This window comes from Strigops habroptila, chromosome 1 (assembly GCF_004027225.2).
Source record: "Strigops habroptila isolate Jane chromosome 1, bStrHab1.2.pri, whole genome shotgun sequence".
NCBI lineage: Eukaryota > Metazoa > Chordata > Aves > Psittaciformes > Psittacidae > Strigops > Strigops habroptila.
In genome coordinates this window covers 120,668,865-120,692,532 of record NC_044277.2, presented here as the reverse complement: position 1 = coordinate 120,692,532, position 23,668 = coordinate 120,668,865, and the positions used below count along the sequence as shown (strand labels likewise).

Below are 23,668 nucleotides of genomic sequence, written 5' to 3'. Positions count from 1 at the left end.
CATACTCATGGAACAGGGTAACTACACAAATACAGAACAAGATACAGGTAAAACAGAATAGTGCTGACAATAAAACTATTTTATTTAAAAAAACAGCTTTATCCCCCGCTCTCCTTTCCAATAAGTATTTATGCATGAAGGTAGCACATGCAGAGATTTAACGTTTTTAAGGAAGACAAGGCTCTATACCAACATACACTAAGGACTGATGACTGCCATATAACCTTATGATAGGGAAGGGGTCGGGGAACAACCTTTCAACACCTACACTAAAATAAATTCGCCATGAATAAGCTTAATTTGTTTGTTCTCTGCCCCCATTCTCAGGGGAACGCTATTCTTAAACAGTTGTTCCCTCCCACTGGGGCACTTATCCCCCTCAACCCTCCTTCTGCTCCAGCAATAAAAGCCATACTCTTCCTGGTATTTTCTGAAATAGGGAATAATGCAGCCTTTGTAGCCCTGCTTTGTGCCAGTCCAGCCCTGTTGAGTGCAGGTGCTGAACTTGTGGAATTTTTATCAGGATGGCATACAAGGTCCCACAGCCTTGAAAAACTACCATAAAACTGCCATCCCTCTCTTCAGGAGGGCGTCACTCCAGCAACTGATATGCATTTGATAGTCATCAAGCATACCTCCCTACTTTCCTCCCCAGCTGTTTTAAGATTAAAATTATACTAGTTACATGGCATAACAATCTGTCTTTTATTTTTCACTTTAACCTCGTTTCTAGTATTTATTCCTCAAAGGTCACCCACATCTTTCTGTATATCATCATGATCCTTCTCCATATCAAGAATCAATTTTGTGTCATAAGCAAATTCCTAAACTCACATAAGAATAATATGTGGAAACTTCTTTCCCAGAGAATCCATAAAAAACTCTTCGGTTTCATTGATATTTCTCAGAACTACTAGAAACAAACTGATTAACTTGCAGTTACTAGCAGGTCTACCTTTTGTTCTTTCCTCTTAACACTTGAGAAACACTGACCACTCCCTTTCTCTTCTGCTTTATGTCAGTTGCCTCACAGAGTTGGATACTTCCTTTTCAAGCATAAACCTTTCCATAAAAGAAAGGAAAGGCCTCAAAATGTACTCTACACACACGTCAAAGTGTGTTTAGAAGTACTTGATGTACCCTAATTTAACGCAAACTAACCTGATGTGCACCTTTCTAGTCACATGTGTTAATGGCAATCAGATTTGAGGATGAGCTTCACCAACTGCTTTCCAAAAGCAGCTATGAGATAAGCCATTCCAAGAGCACAAACAGGATGGCAAGAGAATTTCTGTCAGCTTCTCCTTCCAAACCACATTCCTCATCACCATTCAGAATCGAGAAAACCTAAGCGATTGCTGTCTCCTTGCAGCAAAACCCCCGATATCGTCACGGGCCGGCAGCACAAACGCCAGCGCCATCGCACTTTCCTCGGCCGAGGCTGGGAGCCAGCGCCTGGGGAGGAGGCTGCCTGCCCCGTCCCACTGGAGCCTGGTGAAAGGTGCAGCCGGAACACCGGAACCAGCCTGCGCCGGGTCGCGGCAAGCCCCCGAGCTCCACCAGCTCTCCATGAGGAGCTCGGCACCTGCGGGCCTCGGGGCGAGCGTCTGCCTCCCTCCCGCCGTGCCCCCCACAGCCCTGCTCCAGAGAGAACACACCCCGGGAAGGCCCCACAGCCCGCACCCGCGGGCGAGCCCCTCAGTTGGGAGGAAGGCAACGGCTCCCCGCTGCCCCGCGGCTCCCCACCTCTCCTTACCCTGCGCCGGTGGTGGCGGAGCGGTGGTGCTGGGCTGCGCCAGCCCCATGCCGGCGCTGCCCCACAGCAGCGCCAAGCCCTGCAGCCACAACGGCCACAGCCGCCGCCGCGCCTCCATCGCCGCACACAGCAGCCCTGCGGCCGCGCTCGCGCCAGGACCCAACCCCGCGCAGGCGCCAATGGCCGCCAACGGGGCGGGGTCAGGGGAAGGGAAGGGGCTGGTCAGAGCGTGTGGCGGGCGGAGGTAGCGCGGTGCCCGGCGGGGCTGAGGTGGGGTCAGAGGTCGGTGTCTCGGCCCCGCAGGCGCTGAGGGCGGGGTGTTTGACTTCCGGCGAGCTCCCGGTGCGTGCGGCCCGCGGTGGCCGTGCCTGTGGTGTCTGCGTCCCTGTGGCGCATCTGTGCGAGGCCCGAGCAGTGGCAGCGAGTCAGAGCCGTTTGTAGGCTCCGCTCTGTGATACACAGGCCAATTCCCGCTCCCTCAAGGCTTATTGTTCGTTGGCTTTGACCCTCTCTTTTCTTTCCCTTGTTGTGTGGACTCCTTCAGTCCCTGTGAGGGCAGGGAGGTGGCGAGGAGCCCTTGCCCTGTCTCCTGCTTGCTGGTGGTGGTTCTCAGTGAGGGTGGCCAGCAGGCTGCCAAAGCCAACAGGGCCAGCAAAAGCATCCCCAAGTCAGGGCTGGCCAGAGAAAGGAATAAAGTGATGGAGACAAATGCAAAAACTTGCCATGACATTCCCAGAGATTGTTGTTTCCCCATAGTGACCCACCTTCTTAGGGCCTTTGCAGTGCTTGGGGGTATGCAAAACACCCAGACAAGACTGCAAGATACAACACATGAATGAAAGAAACAGACCCCAAACCCTCGGAGAGGGCAGGGTAAGGACATGTGGGAAACTTTGGGCATCATAATACCCCTACACAAATGTGGTTAGGCACTGAATCAAGTCCTTAATGACCAGTGAAGTGAGATACCTTACCATGCTTTGACAGCCAACCTTGCTTTGATTAAATGATCCTGTAGCTGAACTTCGTTAGCTTTTCTGTGATCGTGTTCAGGAATGGGAAGTTTGATACTGGGCAATCAACAGAGTTCTTTTTTAGTGCTGAATGACTCTGTCTTAAGTAAGGAAGTGAACACTCCTCCCAGTACGGCACTGTTTCAGGCAGCAGTGACTCCAGTTGCTTGTGACCTTCCATCTCAATGATGGTAGCATTTAGACTACTTTTATTAGTCTTGTGTAATTATACCATTGTTATTATTGGAAATATTGCAGTTAGTTTGCAGGCATAGGGGGAGCAGATCTTGTGCAAACGCACTTGAGCCTTAACAAGGAATACAATGGATGTTCTTCACAGTGCTTGACCTTACCATCCTATCTAACTTTAGACACTTGATTCATCTCACTGCAGAGATTAATCTCCCTAAAATCCCATACAGTAAATGATGAGTAGCTCCAGGAAACAGTTCAGAGGGAATGAAGATAACTGCTAGTAACTCTGGTGACTTAGGCCAGTGCATAAAATTAGAGGGAACAAATTCTTGGTCCAAAGGCTGTTGGCCTTCAAAGCTCACAGAGTGCTGTATCGCACCAGGATGGCTCTGTGAGAGATTTAACAGTTCAGAAGGGGCTCATTGACAGGTGCCCTTACCTTAAATTTAAGTTTCAACCTGTGCATTAAAAAATTATTTACATTTCATCTTGCCTATATCATCTTTGGATTTTCGCCAGCAGCGCTCTCAATCTTCAGGGAGAAAAATAAAGCCAAAGTGTGGGTGTATGGGGCATATGGAAACAAAGATGTTCTTACATGAGCTTAATGTAGGACAATACTGACTCATTACTTCAGCCTTCTTCAGCTGGCTGAATCATAGAATCATGAATGGTTTGGGTTGGAAGGGACCTTTAAAGGTCATCTAGTTCTACCCCTCTGCAATGAGCAGAGACATCTGAAGACCAGGTTTTGCCACATGTCTGTAAATCTTTATGCTCTGAAACACTTCTTTTTTTCTTGTTTCTGTATTCTTGAGTCACTTGGAGTGCACTCTTGGAATAGTAAAGACACATGGATGAGTGACAAAGACTACCAGAGATAAGGACTTGTTTAAATGGATAGTTACAATTCAATAGACTATAGCTAAGGAGGCATGCCATGGGGACGTGTAACATTGTGAGTGGCACAGAAAAAGTGAACACAGAATTACTGTCTTTCCTAAGGCAAGATCTAGAGGGCATTGAGCAGAACTATCAAGTAGAAGATTAAAAACAAAGTATTTAGAAGAAAATAAAGTGCTTAAAGTGTAGCTAAATTGTGAAGTTCTGTCTTTGGATATTAAGGATGCTAAAAGTTTAATTAGTCCAAAAAGATTGGATTATTTTTTCCATTATACGTCTGTTAACAATTATTACATACCATGAGATCACCTCTGGTTCAGAAAGTCTCTGAACCACGCTGCCAGAAGCTCTGTGCAATTGCCAAGGAAGATGCATCATACGATTGCTTTATTCTGACATTCTTCTTTATGCCTCTGTTGTTGACTGCCATTTTAGGCCAGATATTGAGCTAAAATGCCCTTGAAATGACTTTATATAGCTGTTCTTATTATATTTCTTTTTCACAAAAGCTGATGTTATATTCCACATGATTTTCCTTAAATGTACTGAACTGTGTTTGAGGCAGAGGGGAAGTCGTCTAGCTAATTTTTTGTGTCTTAGTTTTGCGTGGTTTTATGTATTCAGTGAAGAATGACTTTTCAAAAACCAGCTCAAATTCCAAGCCAGGGTTTGTGATTTTACCTTGAGTTGCTTCTAGCGTGGTTGTTCTAAAGGAAGCATCTTTTAGCTGGAGAAAAGAGTTATTGGAGAGGGGAGGAAAGGAAAGAATTTGCTGAGAGGTCTTTGGAAGTATGGTTACATCCACCTTCTCTGATCTAGCTTTGTTATTCCTGGAGGGGGAATAATGGCTATACCTACAGTAATTAATCACTTTTTTCCCCTGATTAGGTAGCCACTCCCTCAGGAGACATAAATTCCCAGGAAATGGAGTGTAGAAGACATGAAAAAGTGATCTACCAAGAAACTGGGTTTGGAACAAGCAGTATGTATTAAGATTACAAACAAAATCTCAGAACTTCAACAGATTTTACTTTTTTTCTATCATAATTCCATATTCATTTCAAATGGTAACAAGGATTTTTCTACCAGCTCTGTAGATGCTGCCTGGGGTTTTGAACAATGTTTCTACATATTCATTTGCTGCAGCAGCTCTGGCCCCTTTTCCTCATCTCTGCTCCAGCTCCTCCCTTGTGACAGAACAGCTGAATGAGCCATTCATCACGTAGCTGAACAAAGAACAGATTGGGCTGAAGTCTTGTCTTCTTTTTATTAGCAGGTTTATTTTTTATTATTACCAGTGCTAACAATCTCAGAGCTGACATACGAGTTACAAAGCCTGCGTGTGTCAGTTGATTCCCTTAATGACAGTATTACTTCATCACTGTGAATGAGTTTACCCAGCTAGCCTGATTACAATATGCGTAAATAATTCAGCTGGGAAGTCATACAAGTGATTAGAATGTCACTTTTTTTCCTTTGCTGTGTTGAGCTTATGGACGTAGGCCCTGGTAAAAGGTGTTTTACATCGGCAATACATTGTTCAAAAAGGGTTTTGTTAGTTTGTGGCTGGGCAGAGTGTGAAAGTATCTTCAGGTTGCAATTTGGTGCGTACTTAGATCAATGTTCCCACAAAAAGCAGTCTGTACTTCTCTCTCCCTGAATGCTTGTTCGTGCATCCAGCAAACACTGTGATATATGAATAAAAACATTTCTGCAGTTCTATAGTGAACTGATGCAGCTGAAAGTTTGTTTTTCAGTGATTCGTAGAACTCGTTAAGAACTCGCCAACAAAGTTTTAAGTTGACAAGCAGGTATTCTTTATTGCGGCGCCAGGGAACACGGGGTATAGCTCCTCCTATTGTGTCCCCTCCAAGCATCAAATAAACTGTGATTATATCGTTGTTAATCATACATATTCATTACATTACATGCATATTTATGAAGTTACTTATACATGACATCATATTTCTAGATTATTCTTCCCGCATGCGCACTCTATTATGGTAGTGGTCTTTCGGACCCCTGGTGGTCATTTCTTCATCGTCTTCCTCTTCATCACCTTGTCCTTTGGCTGAACTTCAAGTTTGGAAAGTCCCGTCGTCAAGCCAACTACCACTAGTCCAGTTCTGGCTGGTTATCATGAAACATTTACCCAAGATACTTTCTTACTGTCATCTATTACAATATCCTACTTTTTCAATGTCATCTATTACAAGACCACAAAGCCTAACTGAATTTAAAAGATTTGTACTTCTTTGTCTCATTCAGCTACATCAGTGATACCCTATCTGGGTCACTGAGCAGGGGACCAAATTCTTGTGCTGGCACAGCAGAGGAGGAATTGTGAGGACACAACTAATATCCCAAGGAAGAAGAAAAACCACCCTTTTTTTCTACTCAGTTGCAGGACCATCTTAAATGCATGTTAGCTTCATATTAAGGCTTTTGCATGTTGAAGTCATGCAAGAGGGTATATGTGAGGTCTGGTACTTCACTAAAGTGGGGTACTAACTGTGATTAAATAGTTACAGGGAGCAAATCTGCTGAATAAGAATGTGCACCTTCATATAGTCATCCTTAAGAGCATTTTGAGATTTTAATAAAATGGCTCTTACAACTATGTTCATAAAAGTCAAAGTATTAATAGTGCAATTTTATAGAGCCATGAGTTCAGGCTATTTCTAAAGGTCAAATAAAGAAAATTAGATCTTCCAGTTCAATATCCGCCTTCTGTTTTATAATAACCACCCTTCCATAAATAATCTTCACTGAAACAGGACTCCTAGAAATCCTAGTAATTAGAAGTGGTATCATAAACAGATGAGCTCCAGTCCTGCAAATAGACAGAGAATAGATATTTGCAGGGAGCAGAACAATGCAGTATAGAGGCGAAGTGATATACTTCAAGGTTTTGCAATTTTGCTATAAATGGCCCAATTTCATCTTCCAGGCAAACCTGAGATTAAACCAGGGATTAAATTGGCTGTTAAGTGGTCTTAATAAATTCAGACATAATCAGCAGAATACTGCTGGGACAGTTAAAGTTAGTCTTCTCAATTGATGTGGGCCCTTGCTGTCATGGAAATAAGATTTGCACCCATGGTGATTTTGGGTTTGCAAAGAGGGAACCTAGGGGAATATACAGGATGAGCGCAGTATCTCTGCTAAGGGTGGTGGTAAGTAGCAACTGATTTTCTTTGGTTTTCATTGCACAATACTCAGGTGACCAAACACTTAGGGACTAAACAGACTGTTTAAAGAGCATCTACATAATTACTCAATTATCTTGTGACTGTACTGAGATATAAAAATGTCAGTCTCATCAGTAAAGGCATATATGAAAATTTTTGCCTTCTGACTTTCACAGTTCGTGTTACATGTGAGGTTTTTTTTGGAAAAGGAATAGTTGTGAATAACACTGCTATGTGCACTGTTTTGCAGAATGATTAATAGTACTGAATCACAGCCAAATTGAATTAGAGTCTCTTGTCGCATTTATTGTAATACTACTGTGACCAAAATAAGTGCTTCAGAACTTGTATTTCAGTAAAATCTGGCAATGCGTAAACAGCTGTTAACATTTAGTCTTCTCTAGTGTTTCAAACAAGGTAGAGCAATGAATTTCCTAATATAATATGTACTGAATTGATCACTTCTAGAAGGGCTAACAAATTTACTTTGAAAACCATTGGACTTATCTAGACAAAGACTAATTGTTAAATGCAGCATTTCTTGGATGAAAGGGCTGATTTGTTTTTTGGCCGAGCAGTGTTGCACAAAAAATCATCAGTGTTTATTTAAAAAAAAATAATGATTTGGACCTTGGCATAGGATGCTGTTCGGATTTCCCGCACAGGCTGGGTGGTTGCAATCTGGTTAGCAACAGGAGTCACTGGATCAGATGAGACCACCCTAACAGCTTCTCTGCTCAGTTCTCACACCCCAGCTGGCCCCTGATCTTTGTAGCTTCTTCAGCACATGCATTATTCATTACTATAGGTATTTTAAACTAAAACATCTTACTGTGTTAACTATGTGCAAAAAGACTGTCCTGTGTGGCCATTTCTGCATCTACAGGAGCAGCTTCTACAGACTTTTACAAGCATCTTACCTGTGTGCAATCTGGTCAGTTCTGCAGCAGGAACTACTACCACCAGAAGTCTCTAGAAGGGCCATATTCTTCGCTCAGGAGGTTAAATGACACATTTAGGCATAGAAATTGGTCTTGGAACAGTGGGAGCTGCCTGGGAGGAATCCTCAGGTCTGTCTGAAATCCCCAGCTGATCTCCCGCAAGAGTTAGACAGATCCTTCGTTCTGGAGGTGTTGAGGAACCGGGTCTGTCACCTTGTCTTTATCAGTTGAGTGTCTCTTCTGTGCAGACACTAGCTGAGGAGTTCCTGGACCACCCAGGGACTTAATGAATTTAGAGCAGTGAGTGTGGAGACAGGGACATCCCTAAGACCCAGCTATACCACAATTATAACTAAAGGACGACTTGACTTTCATCCGTATGCCTCACATAAAACTTAAATTCCACAGCTCTTGCCACAGCACCTCTGTAATTGAAAGCCATGCTGAACAGCATTCATCCAGCTGTGAAATAAGATAGGCAACTTGTGATTTCCTGTGGGTTGCCTTCTGTCATGTGGTTTAACTGGGCACAGACTTTCCCTGGGAACATAGCTATAATGCCATACAGATCACGCTGCTTTGCTTTCTGCTGTTTAAAATTGCTCTTGCTCTCTAGAGAAATATGTTTCCAAGATTCTGCCTTTCTCCCTCAGAATGAATTAATATAATGAGACGACTGCATGTTTAGTATTTATCATTGGCTTTGCCTTATTAAATCTCCTCAGTCATAGCTGGACAAGAGGGACATTGTAGAGCTACAGTCAATTGGGGTAGGGTAAACAGGAGAGTCACAAAATGGAGCAGCCCAACAAAACAAGGGTCCTGTTGCACTCCAGCAATGAATAACTCCACTTGATTTAAGCTATTGGCTTAACAAACTGACAGAAAATACCCCTGGACTGCTATTTCCCAGGCCTTATCTAACATCTGAAAGATTTATTTTTTTTTTTGTTAAAACTGATAAAGATCAACTAACAATTTCATGCCAAAGCATGGGAGAAGTATTTACCCACACAGCTGCTTTTATTTAGTCCATTCTCTAAACTATGAGGGGACCAGATTGTCTCTTGGCATTTCACAGTTTATATTAGATGAGTTAACATACTGTTTCTGTTGGACACTGGATCTTTTAATTTATTGTTAATTTATTAGTTAGTGTATTTCCTGGCTTGTCAGCACTTCCAACTTTTCTTACCCCTCCTACAGACTCAGATTTGGTTCAGAATGCTATATAGCTATGAAAGTACTATCTGTGTCTAGTTATTTTCCAGGAATTTTGTGCAATACTGGTTCTACACCACAGCAGAAAAGGAATCTTTTCTAAAATTCCTCTATTTAAAAGTAGGAATATATTATTCCAGCACACATCCCAGAATTACTTAACCTGGAATCCTGACTGTAGCAAGTACTTATATCTTGCTCCTTTGGAGAAGTGAAGATACAGAGAAGTTAGTATTAATTACCATCTTAGTTAGTCTCACAATATAGACTCACTGGCATTATCCAAAGCAGAGAACTACTGTTTCAGAAAGCAGTACCATTGCAAGTGTTGTGTAGTGTTACAAGTGTTCCAGTGGACACAGCATCCTGCCCAAATCTCCTTGCTTGTGGTAGGGGTCTGTGATATTGAGAATTCAGGAGTTTACAAATGTATGCCTTTATACACTGGACATTTTCAAAACAACTATGATCAAATCATTGTTTTGATTTACAGATCATTTCTTTCTAGACAGTGGGATTTGTTCATGACTGGATCATATATCAAATGGGGATTTTCAGTTTAAACCTGATGTCCAAATTTCTGGTGCTTTCCTCCATGTCTGCACCAAAGGAAAAGAAAGTTCTCCCTTCTGCTGCATTCTCCCTTCTTTATGTTCAGCCACAGTTATGCACTTATGCAGCAAGAGACATAATATGCATGGTGGTTGGACACAGACAATATTTTCTGGAAATATAATTATCACTTTAAGCCATATAGGGAACTTTAAGAGCTCAAGAAAACAGATTAATAGCTTTCAGACATTAGGAACTTGTGTTTATTCCTGTTAGGAGAAAGTTGTGACAGCTGGGCACAGAAATAAACCAAAGAAAATGTGTTAAGTTGCTACAGTAGAGGATTAATTATCAATAATGAAATGTAAAACATTGTAAAAGCAGCTGTGAGAAAAAATAGTTTTCAGAACCAACCCAGGAAGCACGATCAATTTTAGTTCACTAACTTACAATAGTATTCAAGCAAATCTAGTCATAGGCTGTGTTATCTGTGATAGACCACACACAAGCTTCTGCAGAACCTCATGCCATCTCTAGTGCCCTGGAAAAATAAGAAGGGGTTGCTTGAGACATTATCTTGTAAAAGGTGCCTCCTGGAGAGAAATCTGAACTTTGGTACTTTACTTAGCTGACTCAAGAGTCAAACTGCAGAGCTACAGGGGTTTTTGTACTTCAGTATGCATACACAAGCAGCTCAGAGTCATATTTCATCAAATTTCATTGTTTTCATGTTACCTATCTAATAAGACCTTTCTGAGTTCAGTTCCTGTGCTTTAAACCAGAAAGTCTGTGATGTGTTTGAATCTTACCATAAGTAGTGAAATCTAGTCCAAGCAAATTCTGTTCTGCCCAGTGTTCAAGACCTCCTACAAGAGCTCTAAGCAGATTAGTGGTGGGAGCCTGAGAGAATTACAGCTCTCAGATGACTCCTCAAGTGAGGCATACAGGCATCAGCCACTAAGATTAGTTGTTCTCAAGGTTCTCACACCTCCTTGGCTGATTAAGGTGCAGCCACATGGCATTTGAAAGTGTACATGCAAACTAACTGGAACTGATGTACCATAATGAATGATGAACTCTGTAACCCAGCAGCAGCTGACAAAAGCACTGCCGGGACCCCCACTAGCACCTCCCCGCTTGCTAAGCCGCAATGCCAGAAACCTCATGACTGGACACGAGGAAAATTTTTCAGACTGAGAACAATCTGCCATTGGAATAATCTCCCCAAGGAAGTGGTGGATTCCCTAACGTTGGACGCTTTTAAGATTCAGCTGGACAGGGTGCTGGGACATCTAGTCTAGGCCATGCTTTGCCAAGACAGGTTGGACCAGATGATCCTTGAGGTTGCTTCCAACCTGGTATTCTATGACTCGATTCACATGTGGCTGCCTATGTACCACCAAGGTTGCAGAACCAGGTCCTCCCCAGTTGTTAAGCTGACTGTCTGGATTATTTGCAAGGGAAACATGCTCACCTCTGCAGTTGCGGAGCTCAACAGCATTTGATCAGAGTTGCAGATGGCAAGTTAAATACGAAGGTGCCTGCACCAAAGCCTAAGAAAGAACAGAAAGGAATATTGTTGTTGATGATTGAGCCTGTGTTCTCAAGGCCTTCTCTGGGAGATGTATAATTGAATCAAGCAGAACAGGCAGCTGTACTGTAAAAAAAAGCCTTCCTATTGAGCCTATTTTGTGAGAATGTAATTCCTTGCCAGCTGCTTCCCAAGGTGACACTTTGGCCAGGAAATCCAACCCACCTGTATAGCACCTTAGCACAGCAATAGAAAGAACCTGAGCATTTTATCATTGCTGATAAAATCAGCATACTTTGACACATATCATACTTTGATAAGGAGTCAAAACAGTGGAATAATGCTGATGCATGATGCTGAGTCTTCAAAGAGAAATAATACTAAACCATTTGGATTAATTTATAAACTGATGCAAATATCTTAATATCTGGCAGTATTTAGCCATTAAAACCCCAGCTCTTTTCCTTACTAATATCATTAAGATTTCTTAAGACATGCATATTTTAAAGCAGTGTAATCTTCACATTCAATTCAAAAGTCAGCTCTTTAGGCTTCATTATCTTTTTTCCTTGCCATACCTTCTTCTACTGAGTAAATTAGGATGAAATGAAAAGGGAACAAACTTTGAAATATTTTGAAACATGATTTTTTGCCTTGCTAATGTTGTGTTTTTCTCAAAATGCAGCATTTTTCCAACAACTTTTACAATTGATAAACACAACCCACCTTAAAAAATCAAATGAACACAGTCCTTCTTATGTAAATTGCTCAGTAAATGAGAAAACAAAGGTCTGAGAGGGAGACTTAATGAGGAATCAACCTAAGGATGCCATCTTGCCCTTCTGCTTCTGCTCACATATTCCCACTGCCTGCCTTGTGTTGGCAGTAGAGCTTGTGACCAGGAGGCAAACCAGATTAGGCACGGGGGAGGCTGAAAACTAAATAAACGAAGCAGATAAAGAACAAAAGCAGCAAGAAAATGGGATTTCATCCACACAGCAGTCTGTATCTGCTTAAGCCCATCAAAAAAAACCAAAAAAACAAATTCACATGCTGAAGCCTTCTGAATAGCAGGTCAGAAAGTGTCTGCAGTAAGTTAAAATACGTACAGGACCCATTTTAGGAAAGGCTTCTTTTTGGCATAACTGTGAGTATTTATTTAAAATCCAATGTGAATTTGTAAATGTCTTATATATGTCTTTATATGTTGTGGCTTTGGGAAGAAAACTAGGGCAGTATTAATGGTTACAGACCCCCTAACTGGTGGAAGTGCTGTAATACAGGGTAGCGAGACTACAGAAAGACTGGCGACTGCCAGGCTTTGGTGCTAAAATGCCACCTGCGGTAGCACTGGCTACAGAGAAGCTTCTGGCATGGCACGTAGCTAGGAAGTGGTGCTCAGCACTTGGACCAACATCTGTGGTTCCCAAGGACACATACTCTTAGGCAGTACTCATACGCTGTGTTTTCAAAGTTTGCTTATCATATCCTGGGAGTCTTTGGTGCTTTGAAGTTGTTCAAATACTTAGAGCTTAAATAACCTATTTTTCTCTTTGTTAGAACAGAAATTAGGACAACTACCCTGCTCTTGAAGTCCAGCTTTCTGGTCTCTCTCCTCCAAACAGCCTTAACCATTCACACCCTCCAGCTCACCACAATTTCTACTGCCCTGGGCTCAGCCTTTACATGCCCTTGCAGCTGTTACACTAACCCAAAAGGCAAAGCCCCCATCCCTAGAAGCCTAATACCTGAATGAGCAAGTTGGCTGTTTGGAACACACATAAAAAGCAGTGTTGAAATCAGAAACCACCCTCTTACCCTTTGACGAGGCCTCTGTGTGTCCAGCTCGATGAATGCTGATGCAGCAGTACAACAAAAAACATACAAAAAGCAGCTTATGCTGCTTCTGAGGTGTGTTACCTGCCTGCTCAGTAGACACATGAAGGGATAAGTAACATTACATACCTGCTGAACCTCATCTGTGAACCCAATTCCTGTGAAATAAAAAGGAGAAAAGAGTTGTTTTCAATGGGCACAAATATGTGGGGCAGTTTTTTTAGGAATTTTAATATGAAAAAAATAAGGCACTCTGATGCTTTGGGAGAAATTGGGTTCTCTGCATCCCAATATTTATGCTAATACCCAACTAGTTCCTGCGTTATACCAGCGCTTGGAGACAGGAGGCCTGTCTGAAAGCGACAGCAAAGAAGGAAATGAACCCACAACAGCAGAGAATATAAAATCATTTTTCCACCCCACGAGTTGTTGTACAGCAATAACTGCTTTATACTCCCTGTGCATACTCCATGAGAATTGTTCTTATATAGACATTACTTCTCCAAACAGATAAAAAACCAACTTACTAGAATGCCAGTTTAGAATACTAGAAGTCTAGAGGAATTACCAGCAAGTCTTACTATATTCTGCATAAATAATCCAGGTTGATTTGTGAACTTGCACCATAGCATCTGCATTTCTAATGATCAAAGGGAAAGGCTCAGTACTGAGTCACCATAATGCTGCTGAGCTGCAGTTGCCAGGAGCAGCACACAACAGAAATGAAGCATCACTAACCTGGACTGGCCCTGGGATGCTCAAACAGCTTTCACACAGAAAGCCGTAGCATTCTCCAGCTGAGAGCACAGAAGGCACAGCAGAGGAGAGAGGGCAGGAGGATGGCTAATGCCGCCACTGCCTTTGTGTGACACTAACACAGCGCAAATCTTACCAGAGTAGGAAGAAAATAACCCAGCTCAGGAGCTCCAGCTGGGTTAGCAAGTTGCACTCGTTAAGTGATGGCTGTATGAGTGGCAGAACTGACACAGGAAAAGAGACAGGGCTGTGGGCGCAGGGTGAGGACTGCGCTCTTCTCCATGTCACGCCAATAATTTGGCTCTTCTGTGGGGCTGAAAGATCCTGGCTCCCAGCGTGCATCCCATCCACAGCAGAGAAAAGGAAGACTCTAGATTAAGGGAAATCACTCTCCCTCTTTTAAAGGGGAAAGGAATCTTAGAATTTGCTAGGACTAGCTTACGAAAAGTAAATTATAAATAGTCAAGCTTTCAGAAGGTGCCAGAAGGGTTGGGGTTTTTTGGTTTGGTTGTTTTTTGTTTGTCTGTTTAAAGCAGGAGTCCTATAAAATTAAGGAGTTAAATTGCAGTATACATGTGATATAGGCATGTTAAGCCCGTTAAGGCATCTGAAACAGTTCAGCAATCAGTACCATAACAGGAAAGCTTTGATATTCTAGCAGTTACTGTTTTCCACAAAATTAATCAAAATCACCTCCATTTGTATGAGAATGTTTTATTAAAAATACATATCTTGTTTCACATAAAAAGAACCAACACTGTAATTAAACACAACTTAAGAAGTTGGACAGAAATTCCTTGAGAAAAAAAATACAGGTTCCTGTAATCCCAGAGCACCCAACCTCTGACTGCATGAGCCACAAATAAACCTCTTCCTGTGTTCAAGGCCCAGAGTGGCCTGTCCTGTACACAGCACAGTGCCCAGGAAAGAGCAGCTGGTCAGTGGCAGGGCTGCTAACCACTCACAGCAGCTGGTCCCTGGTGGAGACACATGCAGGAGACATGGGTCCTGCTCCCCAGATCCCAGATCACTCCCAAGCCCTGCCGCTGGGCACAATGGTAACTTTAGCAAGAGAAATGCTGAAGTGGCACTCAGCTCAAGTGTCACAGGTTGGCCACCTCTTTCTGTAAAGGAGGAGAAATAAAGCACAGCACTTCCAGTTAATTTCACTTGGGATCCAGCAGAAACTCACATTAACAGCACTGTTCAAAGAAACCCAGCTGTGCTCCAGTGATACAATGGGATGCAACAGTCTTTTTGATAAATATGACCTTAACTGAAAACTATGCTGGAATCCACTAACTTTTGGATCCCCACTTTCCATAACTTGGCTCTATCTCAGACTTCTGGAAAGACAATTTTCAAAGCAACAAGTTATCAGCTGAGGCAGCAGCAAGTATGGATTGAAAGTTTAGTGCATAAAAATCAAAGTCAGAATACAAAAGAGCTGTCAGAGACATGTGCTATTTAAAGTGTACAGAACAAAACACTGGCTGCATTTACTCTCTTGTAGAAAACATCAGTTTGCCAGGCTGCCTTTCTTGCTTTGGAGATACTGAAGATTCAGCTCCTTTTAAAATTACCGAGAGATGTATCCCTCGTCCCTCCAAAATGATCAAAATGCTTTGTAAATTCAAAAAGCATACCAGGCACTGACTGTAACTCATAATGTAAGCAAGGCACAAAGAAGAGACACCAGAGCGATGGGGAAGCAAGCGGACATGAAATCACAAACCAGCGGTTCCTTTGCTTTGACCTGACAAAGCATCGAAGGATATGGGCAGCTGAAACAGCAACAACCAAAGTAACTGTAAAGCAAAGCTCAGTTTTGAAGAAACAACTGACTTGCGTGTCATTATGTATGTTCTAATCCCATACAAGTCATGATTTGATTAAAAGAAAGAAAAAAGATACTTCATCTAACATCATGAGTCATAAACCTAAAAGGGTATTAAATTCATGTAACCTTAGAGGCCTGTGTCCTCGAGTGCTCTTTATCATCTACAGTGTTAACTCCTTAGACTGCAATTTAATCAAGCACTCGGTCCAAAAGGCCTGTCACTTTCCTGACTATGATGGGGATTTATGACACGGATCAGCTTCCTCACTCAGTGAAACCCCTGCTCCACACAATGATTCCTCTTAATACACTGTTATTGCACAGATTGTAACAGAACAAGATTTGCCCAGCACAGCATTTGTTCCCATTTTTAATGCATGGAAAAGGAAACAAATTGACTTTCAGGGCCTTGGGTGAGTTTACAGAACTGGAATTTAAGAATTCTGGGATTTTTTGGTTTTGGTTTTTTTTTAACAATGCAAATTAGTTCTGAGATTAATGAAACACAAATATCCGCTAAGCTCCAGAATGCCACCAATCAAAATAACTTTCCTTACTGGAATGACGTCTTCAACACAAGATCTCAATTCGCCAAAATCTGAGCAAATCAAATACTTGCCTTAATTATAACACTCTTTAACTCACTGTCATAAAACTTCCAGGTAATTTCTGAAAAGCTTCGATCCTTAGGGCTGACTTGCTTTGCATTTCAGAAGGAAAAAAATATGACTCAAAGACATCCCAGATTGGGAATTTATAATCCTTCCTCATCCTTGCAGAGCTACAAGGTGAAACTCACAAGTTATTCAAAACCCCATCTTACAGCAAATACGAATGGGAAACTTTCTCCACTTGTGAGGTGGCAGCACAGGAAATAACTGGATTTTAAAATAGCTCAACTTGAAAGGCGTCGAAAAACAAGGCTGAAAAGGTTAAGTCTTAATCGGTAATTAAATCAGCTACAGCATGAAAAGTCCAACAACCATAAAGAACAACTCTGAAAAATACACAAGCTCATTGTTACTTGTATATACATTAAAAAAAAAAAATAAAAATCTGGATTTAAAAATCTCTCCCCAGGGTTATAATCCCCCTCCTAGAGAGATGTTGTTATAGCTTGTGTACAGTGCTCCAAAAGAATCTTTCATAGCTTTCAGAATTCTTCATGGTTCTCCTAATCCATTTTGCCATTTTGTCCATTTTCTGGACATTTCTCTCCAGAACCAAGTAATACTTGAAAGCCTACTTGAAAATCCACCTTTAAGATGGCCTTCAAATAAAATATTCAAGCTTCTAAACAGAATTTTTAAAATACAAGTGGTTTTTGTTTTAATCACAAAATAGATCCAGTGAATTTGCTAACTTAGTAAAAAAGACTAGAAATAAAAATCACAAAAAAGTTTCTAGCCTCCAGCAATTCACAAAATGCTATTACAGTACAGAACAACATTATTACTTAAATCAGTTTTATATCTTCTGATAGCTACTTTGAAAATAAAGGGTAATTTGACACTAATTCTATTACAGAAGTTTGTAAGCAGGTAGCTTTTTGTGTGTGCAGTGGAAAACAAAGAATGCTACAGAACTGGATTAGTCTGCCAAATACCCTTTTCAGACATCACATCTTAAAATATGTGTGTCTAGATGAAAACGAAACTCTGAACTCCCTGCACCCAATTCCACTGGCTGCATTTGGATGATGCAGGGGTGCAAGGGTCCACCTATGAGGCTCTAATGGGACAAGAATCTAACAATAACTTATCGAACAGCAAAGAGGTTCAAACCTGCTTTGATCTCAGTAAGCAGAAGGACGGAACAGGTGCTATTGTTAGTGTAATGTCCCAGGATTAGTAGCAATTTTGTCTGTAGTGAGCTCAGAGTTAAAAAAAAAGAAGTTGGTCGGGAAGCAACACACGAGAACAGCAACAGGCTTGCTAAACTCGTGGCTCCATTGCTTTGCATCTTGGGAAACTTGACTTTACAAATTATTATTCTCAGCACAAGGCAGCAGAGAGAATCAAGCCTGTAATTTTCATGGTTTGAATGAGCACAAGAACTTGGCTTCCAAGAGTTTGTCTTCTTAAGTTGCATGTGTCACAACAGGAATGTCAATTTCCATGGCAGAGAGGCGAGAGCGTGCAGAATACGGCTGGGAGGCATAGCTGTGCATGCTAGGGGCATGGGAATAGAGGGGCTGCCAGAAAGGAGAAGGTAGACTTTTACATGCACAGTACCACAAAAACAGCATAATGGAAGTGAAAAACAGACCACCAGCACTGGCAATGGCAATAAACACAGAGATGTCAAAGCTAAAGATAGGCTCGTATTTTCTATTCAGATAGTTGTTATAAAAAATGACCCAGATTGATGGAGTGAGGCAAATGGCACAGGCAAGCAGAAACAAAAGGCCAGCCACGAGGTGGCAACCTGCACTGTTCACAAGGCATTTGGCCAGTTTGACGTTTGGCACGGTCGATACAAAGGCTGTGTTACACATGCCAATCAAGCAGAGAAACAGAGCTGAGACAGCAGTTAACATACTCAGTGGAAGGGCAAACTGAAGAACACGCAAATCCAGTTGATCAACAGCAGTGTACCACTGTGGGTCATATATCACACAGTCTCTGCTCCCATCAAAGCGAGCACACTTAATCCAAAGTCCAGTGTAAACTGTCACGTTCCTCTCATTCTTGTTGAAAGTGTACAGTCTCATCTGCCTCCAGTTTGGAAGAAGAACTGCTGCAAGGAGTCCAGCTACTGAGGCGGTTCCACTGAGGAAGGCCAGGACGGTCGCTGCATGAACATCCCGGCAGCCCATGCTTGCCCACAGAAGTAGTTTCCTGCAGTGAAGAAGAAGGAAAAAAAAGTCAGTAAGTGAAAATTTACAGACATGGGACTACCATTGACTTGTCCCAGGTTAATAGACTTGTATGGCAGCTAGTAGGCAGTAACTCTCTGGCATGTTCTTTGCCTTACACCCTTATGCAGAGGTAGCACTACCAAGTTCATGCTTTAATGAAACATCAGATTCTTTCATGGACTGTTAGGATTGCTCAGTTGACAGACTGCTAAATTCACTCTGTTCAAGATCCAAAAGGAGCACTTGAACATGTAATTCTATATAGCCTTTCATCTTGTGTCACTGTGTGGACTTTGTTACAGAGCCCAGGTGGAGAAAGTGAATCACTGAGTGAGTGTGATTTAAGCAGCTCACCTCTCCTCAACTGGCAGCTCCCTCTTTAGCCCAGATGTAATGTCAGAGTGCACGTTCAGTCCTACCTTAAAAAAGCATTGCTTAAATGCAACATGGTTAGACTGGACAAGGAATGGATACGTACACAGATATACACATTATATATAGACCAAATTGTTGATGACAGCTGCAAAGTAGCAGAGAAGACTGCTGATTAACGTACTATGACTTTTCCAAAAGCAATTAACAGCTCTTCCACACTACTTCTGCCTCTCAAAATCAGCTGTCCAATCACATGAACAATTCCAGAAAACAGACAGCTTTTCAGGAGTCACATTTTCCTCTTCAAAACAAGTGTTAAAGAATACTGCTTCCTTTTCAATATAACCCTTGTCTGCATACCCAGTATAGTCTCTTACCTGGAGGGATCCCAGGAAACAGTCTCAGTGATGAGTCTTTTAAAAAGACTCAATTTGAGTAATCCCCTCCTCTGGGTGTTTGACATACTTTAAAGAAGCCTAATACATAACAGGCAATGAGCATCAACCCCAGAGTGTACTTGAAGCAAGACACTAAAAATTATAGTACCTAAAAATGAGAAAGTACTTTAAAAATTCTCACCAAGTGCCATTCATTCAAACTTCTACTGAAATTTCTTCCAAATCATTATACTGCACCGTGCTTATTTGTTTAAAGTCACAAACAATTCTTTAGGTACCAGAAGTTCGACCTAATGCATACACAAATACCTGAACATCTGTATCTCATAAAGGTTACAGACATGGTTGCAACCATATAGAACTGGGATCTGATCCCTTACTATCATTCTACACCTGCAAACATCAAATGCCCAGGGAATTTTTCAGATGAGGAATTTCCACATATACTGGAAGCAGCTGAAATAAGCACAGGAGTGACCATTTTCAGAAACCCATGGTTTGTGCAAATTCATTTGCAAAGGTAGATTATGAAAATCTGGGCAGAGTTAATGCAGGGTGGGCAAGAAGAGATGTGAGGTTCATCCATATTCTCTAATACAAGAGGGTGGAAGAGAAGAAAGGGGGTATTTTCTTTGCTTCTATGTCACCAAGGTATAGCTATGGCAAGGACTACACTGCCAGGACTTAGGACAGCACAGGGAAGTTTGTATTTTTCTATTATCTCTGCTGTACCAGTTACACAGACAGAAGACTTTAGTCTCTAGTTCATCCTATGGTTGCCAGGCATGTTTAGACCACCCTGCATACTTTATTTTTGCTGACTGTTCCTGGTAGATGCACCAAGGGGGGGGGATTTTGGCTGGGTTTTGCTGGGGTTTTTTTGTGTTCTTTTGGGTTAGGGAAGACATAGAAAACAGCTCATTTTCCCATTAGAGGTACCAAGGGAAAGTGAATTTGTAGGTAAGTTATCCATGATCACTCCATCCAGGGGAATATTGTCCCATGTTGCAAATGCTGCTAGCTTTATAGCTGTAATTATAGCTTCAGTTACAAATCCCCCATCACATCAGTAACAAAATAGATGTTGTCTTAATTAAGATTGATCCAGTGGCACTTACCAGCAGTGTTTTCAAATCAAGAGAAACCTTAGCAGCTTCTCGAAGTAGGAAGAAAGGTGTTACTGGATCTAGGAAACAGAACAAGGACAGAGTCAGCATCACATTTGTTTCAAGCGCTTGTTTCAAAGAACGGTGTTTACATTGTAATTCGGAAATAAGGAATCTCAGATATGCTCACATTAGGCTGACTTCAGCACGTTTCTACAATTTCCTCTTATTTAAAAAACAAAGCTCAAACTACATTTTTTTTTCCCTTCCCCAGAGCACGTTCTCTTTCTACCTACTTATCTCCGTCTTTATGGAACAGATAAGAAGGGTGCAAACAGCTCCCTTTCTCATGGGTGTTCCAAGACATGGAGGTTTTCATATCCTTGGTTTTACGTTTCTAGCAAAATAAACCCCCAAACGTACCAAGTCACATAAAATTATTATTTCAGATGTCAGGTTCCAGGCTTCACTTAAACAGCAGGGAGGAAGGGATGCAATTATTTTTTTTAATGTCAGAGAACAAAACACAGGCTCTGAACTGTTTATATACTTGTGGTTCTCTAATCCTTCCTGGCTTCTACACAAAGGAAGTACTGATGATGCCTTTTCAATGGCTGTCCAGCTTTTCCAGAGGAAGACAAAGGATTCTTTTTTGTGGAGTCTCTACACTCATATCTGAGATCCACACCACTGAGTCCCAAGAGCAACTCTGCAGGTCATAATAGGAAAATGGCTTTTCTACTGGACAGCGTCAGCCATTATGCGGCTGTTAAGAGCTACAACCTAAAGGTGAGTGTGCTGTACTAACATGTACAAGGACATTGAATTTATCTTAAATGACCTATATCTAACCCTGAAATAATCTAACATTCATATATGCGTAGTCTCCTTGAGTGCAACATCGAAGAATTTCTTCTATCAAACCATCCAGGCAAGAGGGACAGCACAGACTCATGCAACCCAAATCTTTCACTAAATGAGAAAGTGAATTTCAAAGTCTGGTGTCCTCCAATATGAATGATATTGCATGTAAGACACAGAAACGGAGATACAACCAAAACAAGCATCACACGGGATTTCCACTGCCAGCTTAATCAGCCAAGACTGCTATGAGTAAACACAGCAATCTGGGGACACTAACTATGCAGGGCTGCAGAGGTCAGCAGCAACACACTCAACTGCATTTGGAGAAGCAGCAGAGCTGAGTGTTTTATTCTTCTGGGGTTTTTTTGAGTTTGGGTCTCAAAAAAGTATTACTGCACAGCTTGGAGCAGCTTTTTAGTCACTAGTATTTCTCAGCAATTTCAAGCTTTCTGTGCATTTAGTAGCAACTGAAGCCAAGATAAACATGCAGATCTCCCTCTGCAGGGTCACACCCCAAAATACCAGCCAGTGCTCATTAACAACCATAATTAAGTAGAAAATTAGTACTGGCAAACAAACCTGTCAGAAAGGGAGCCTTGCCCTGCCCAGGAGTCCCTCCCATTAAATGATGAAAACTGTGGCCAGCAGGTGTTGTAATAAACAGACACAGAGCAGGCATGGAATATTCTACAACATCCAACTCTTGAAAGTCCTCCATTTCTACAGACATGGGAGTTTCTTTTCTCTTCCTCTGTTTAGTCCATCTGACTTTATTCTCTATCACTGGTGGTACTGCACAGGTAGGGACCTCAGTCACTTCTGAACCAGCTGTCCAAGGGAAGAAAGCACACTCTGGCCAGGACAGATGAAATCCTGTCTTGCCTTAGACTCTAGACTCAAGCTTTTTACATCCCAGCGATCTTACAGCTTTACTATTCAAGGCTTTTGTATCTGATCCACCACAGTTACCAATCCTAATACCACTTCAGGGACATATTTTGCCACAGCTCCTATTTTAAAGATCTACAAGGCTGTAACAAGAGGTGCTTGCTGAAGCTGGTTAAAACCTGGTAGATCATTAAGTGCCCACAACCTAAAAAAAAGGCATTTACTAGAGACATAATTCAGTGACAGGTAAAGCCAACTCTGCTCCCTTGCATAGCCCTGAGAAGAACACCACTGTTCTGTAAAGCTCTGCAGAAGAGAGATCATAGCAAGAACAATTTATAAACAAACACATTCTCTAACTATCCACAACAGTGTTATCAGTTTAAAAAAACCACCATGAGTTTTGTACAACTGACCACCTGCAACTGGAGACCAACAGCTACCCTGTTTCGAGATAACTGGAAATAACTGACACAGAATCAGTGCCACCAGTCGTTTTTTCTCCTTCTGGAAATCCATCACACAGTTCCAAGTCCTACAAAACTCCTATTAAAATTAAATCCAGACGCACAGGACTAGAATTAGCATTCCTAGTTAATACATTAGCGTTTTCAAGCATGACCTGCCGCACGGGTTCCAGCTGATTTGGGGAAAAACAGATGACGACAGCCGAGGCCGAAGCGGAAAACACACACCTCCCCCCGAGGGGCTCGGCTGCTGCCCTGCCTGCCCGGCACACGCCGAGCACCACCGGGAGAGCGTGCGCCCGACCCGTCGCGCTGCCAACCGGGACGAGACGCAGAATTCACCGCCGCCGCAACGCGCCTAACGGCAGCGAAGCCCCCTCAGCAGCGGCGGACCGGGCCGGCCCAGCAGCCCCTTCACGGCCCGGCAGCCGCCGCCACCCCCATGCCCGCTCCGGCGCTCACCTTCCTGTCAGGGCACGGGGACACGCAGCGCAGGCACCATCACCGCGGCGCTGCCCGACCTGCGCCCGCCGGGGCCACCTCTCCCCTTAGGCCCTCGGGAGGCCGCGGCGGGGCTGTGCGTTTAACCCGGCTCCGCCGCAGCGCCAGCCCCCGCGTCCGCACTGCAACTCCCGGCGTCCCCCGCGGGGCGGTGCTCGGTGCGCGGGGCGGCTCCTGCAGGAGGCGTGTTCCGCTGCCGGCGGGGCCGCGGTCCGCACGCACCCCGCGGCTGGGGGGCGCGGTGCTGGGAACACACATTCCCCCCCCCCCCCCCATTTATGTGTAAGATTAGACCAGTATTCAAGAAATCTGACAAACCCACATTATATTCAACTATAAAATAAACGTTAGCAGCCCATACTTACGTTTGGTGAAAATACACTAGCCCCAAACACAGTAAAATTAGAGGAAAATTGGAATGAGAACCAATACTAAATGATAATAGACTTGGATTATGAGAAATCACACCTTTCT

At 42.6% G+C, this 23,668-nt stretch overlaps 2 protein-coding genes across 3 annotated transcripts in view; both read right to left on the bottom strand.

The window, feature by feature from the left end:
- LOC115606051 (pituitary tumor-transforming gene 1 protein-interacting protein-like) overlaps positions 1–1,939 on the bottom strand; it is a 30,447-nt gene extending 28,508 nt beyond the window's left edge. The window contains exon 1 of the mRNA XM_030481331.1: positions 1,757–1,939. Within this exon, the coding sequence (XP_030337191.1) occupies positions 1,757–1,874 (118 nt within the window). The 5' untranslated portion in view covers positions 1,875–1,939. The remainder of the gene's footprint in view (positions 1–1,756) is intronic.
- CLDN12 (claudin 12) lies at positions 1,550–23,334 on the bottom strand. Of its 2 annotated transcripts, XR_003990800.1 has the most exons (5): positions 23,156–23,334; positions 20,487–20,554; positions 16,025–18,575; positions 9,379–9,383; positions 1,550–1,565 (listed from the first exon to the last, which is right to left on the bottom strand). XR_003990800.1 is itself a non-coding variant. In XM_030481315.1 (3 exons), exon 3 carries the CDS (start codon positions 18,551–18,553, stop codon positions 17,816–17,818), a length of 738 nt encoding a protein of 245 aa, XP_030337175.1. In that variant the 5' UTR covers positions 18,554–18,575; positions 20,487–20,554; positions 23,156–23,334; the 3' UTR covers positions 14,594–17,815. The 2 variants fall into 2 exon arrangements, 1 of the variants encoding a protein (XP_030337175.1); XM_030481315.1 differs by lacking the exons at positions 1,550–1,565; positions 9,379–9,383 and having other exon boundaries at positions 14,594–18,575.
- Positions 23,335–23,668: the final 334 nt, after the last annotated feature.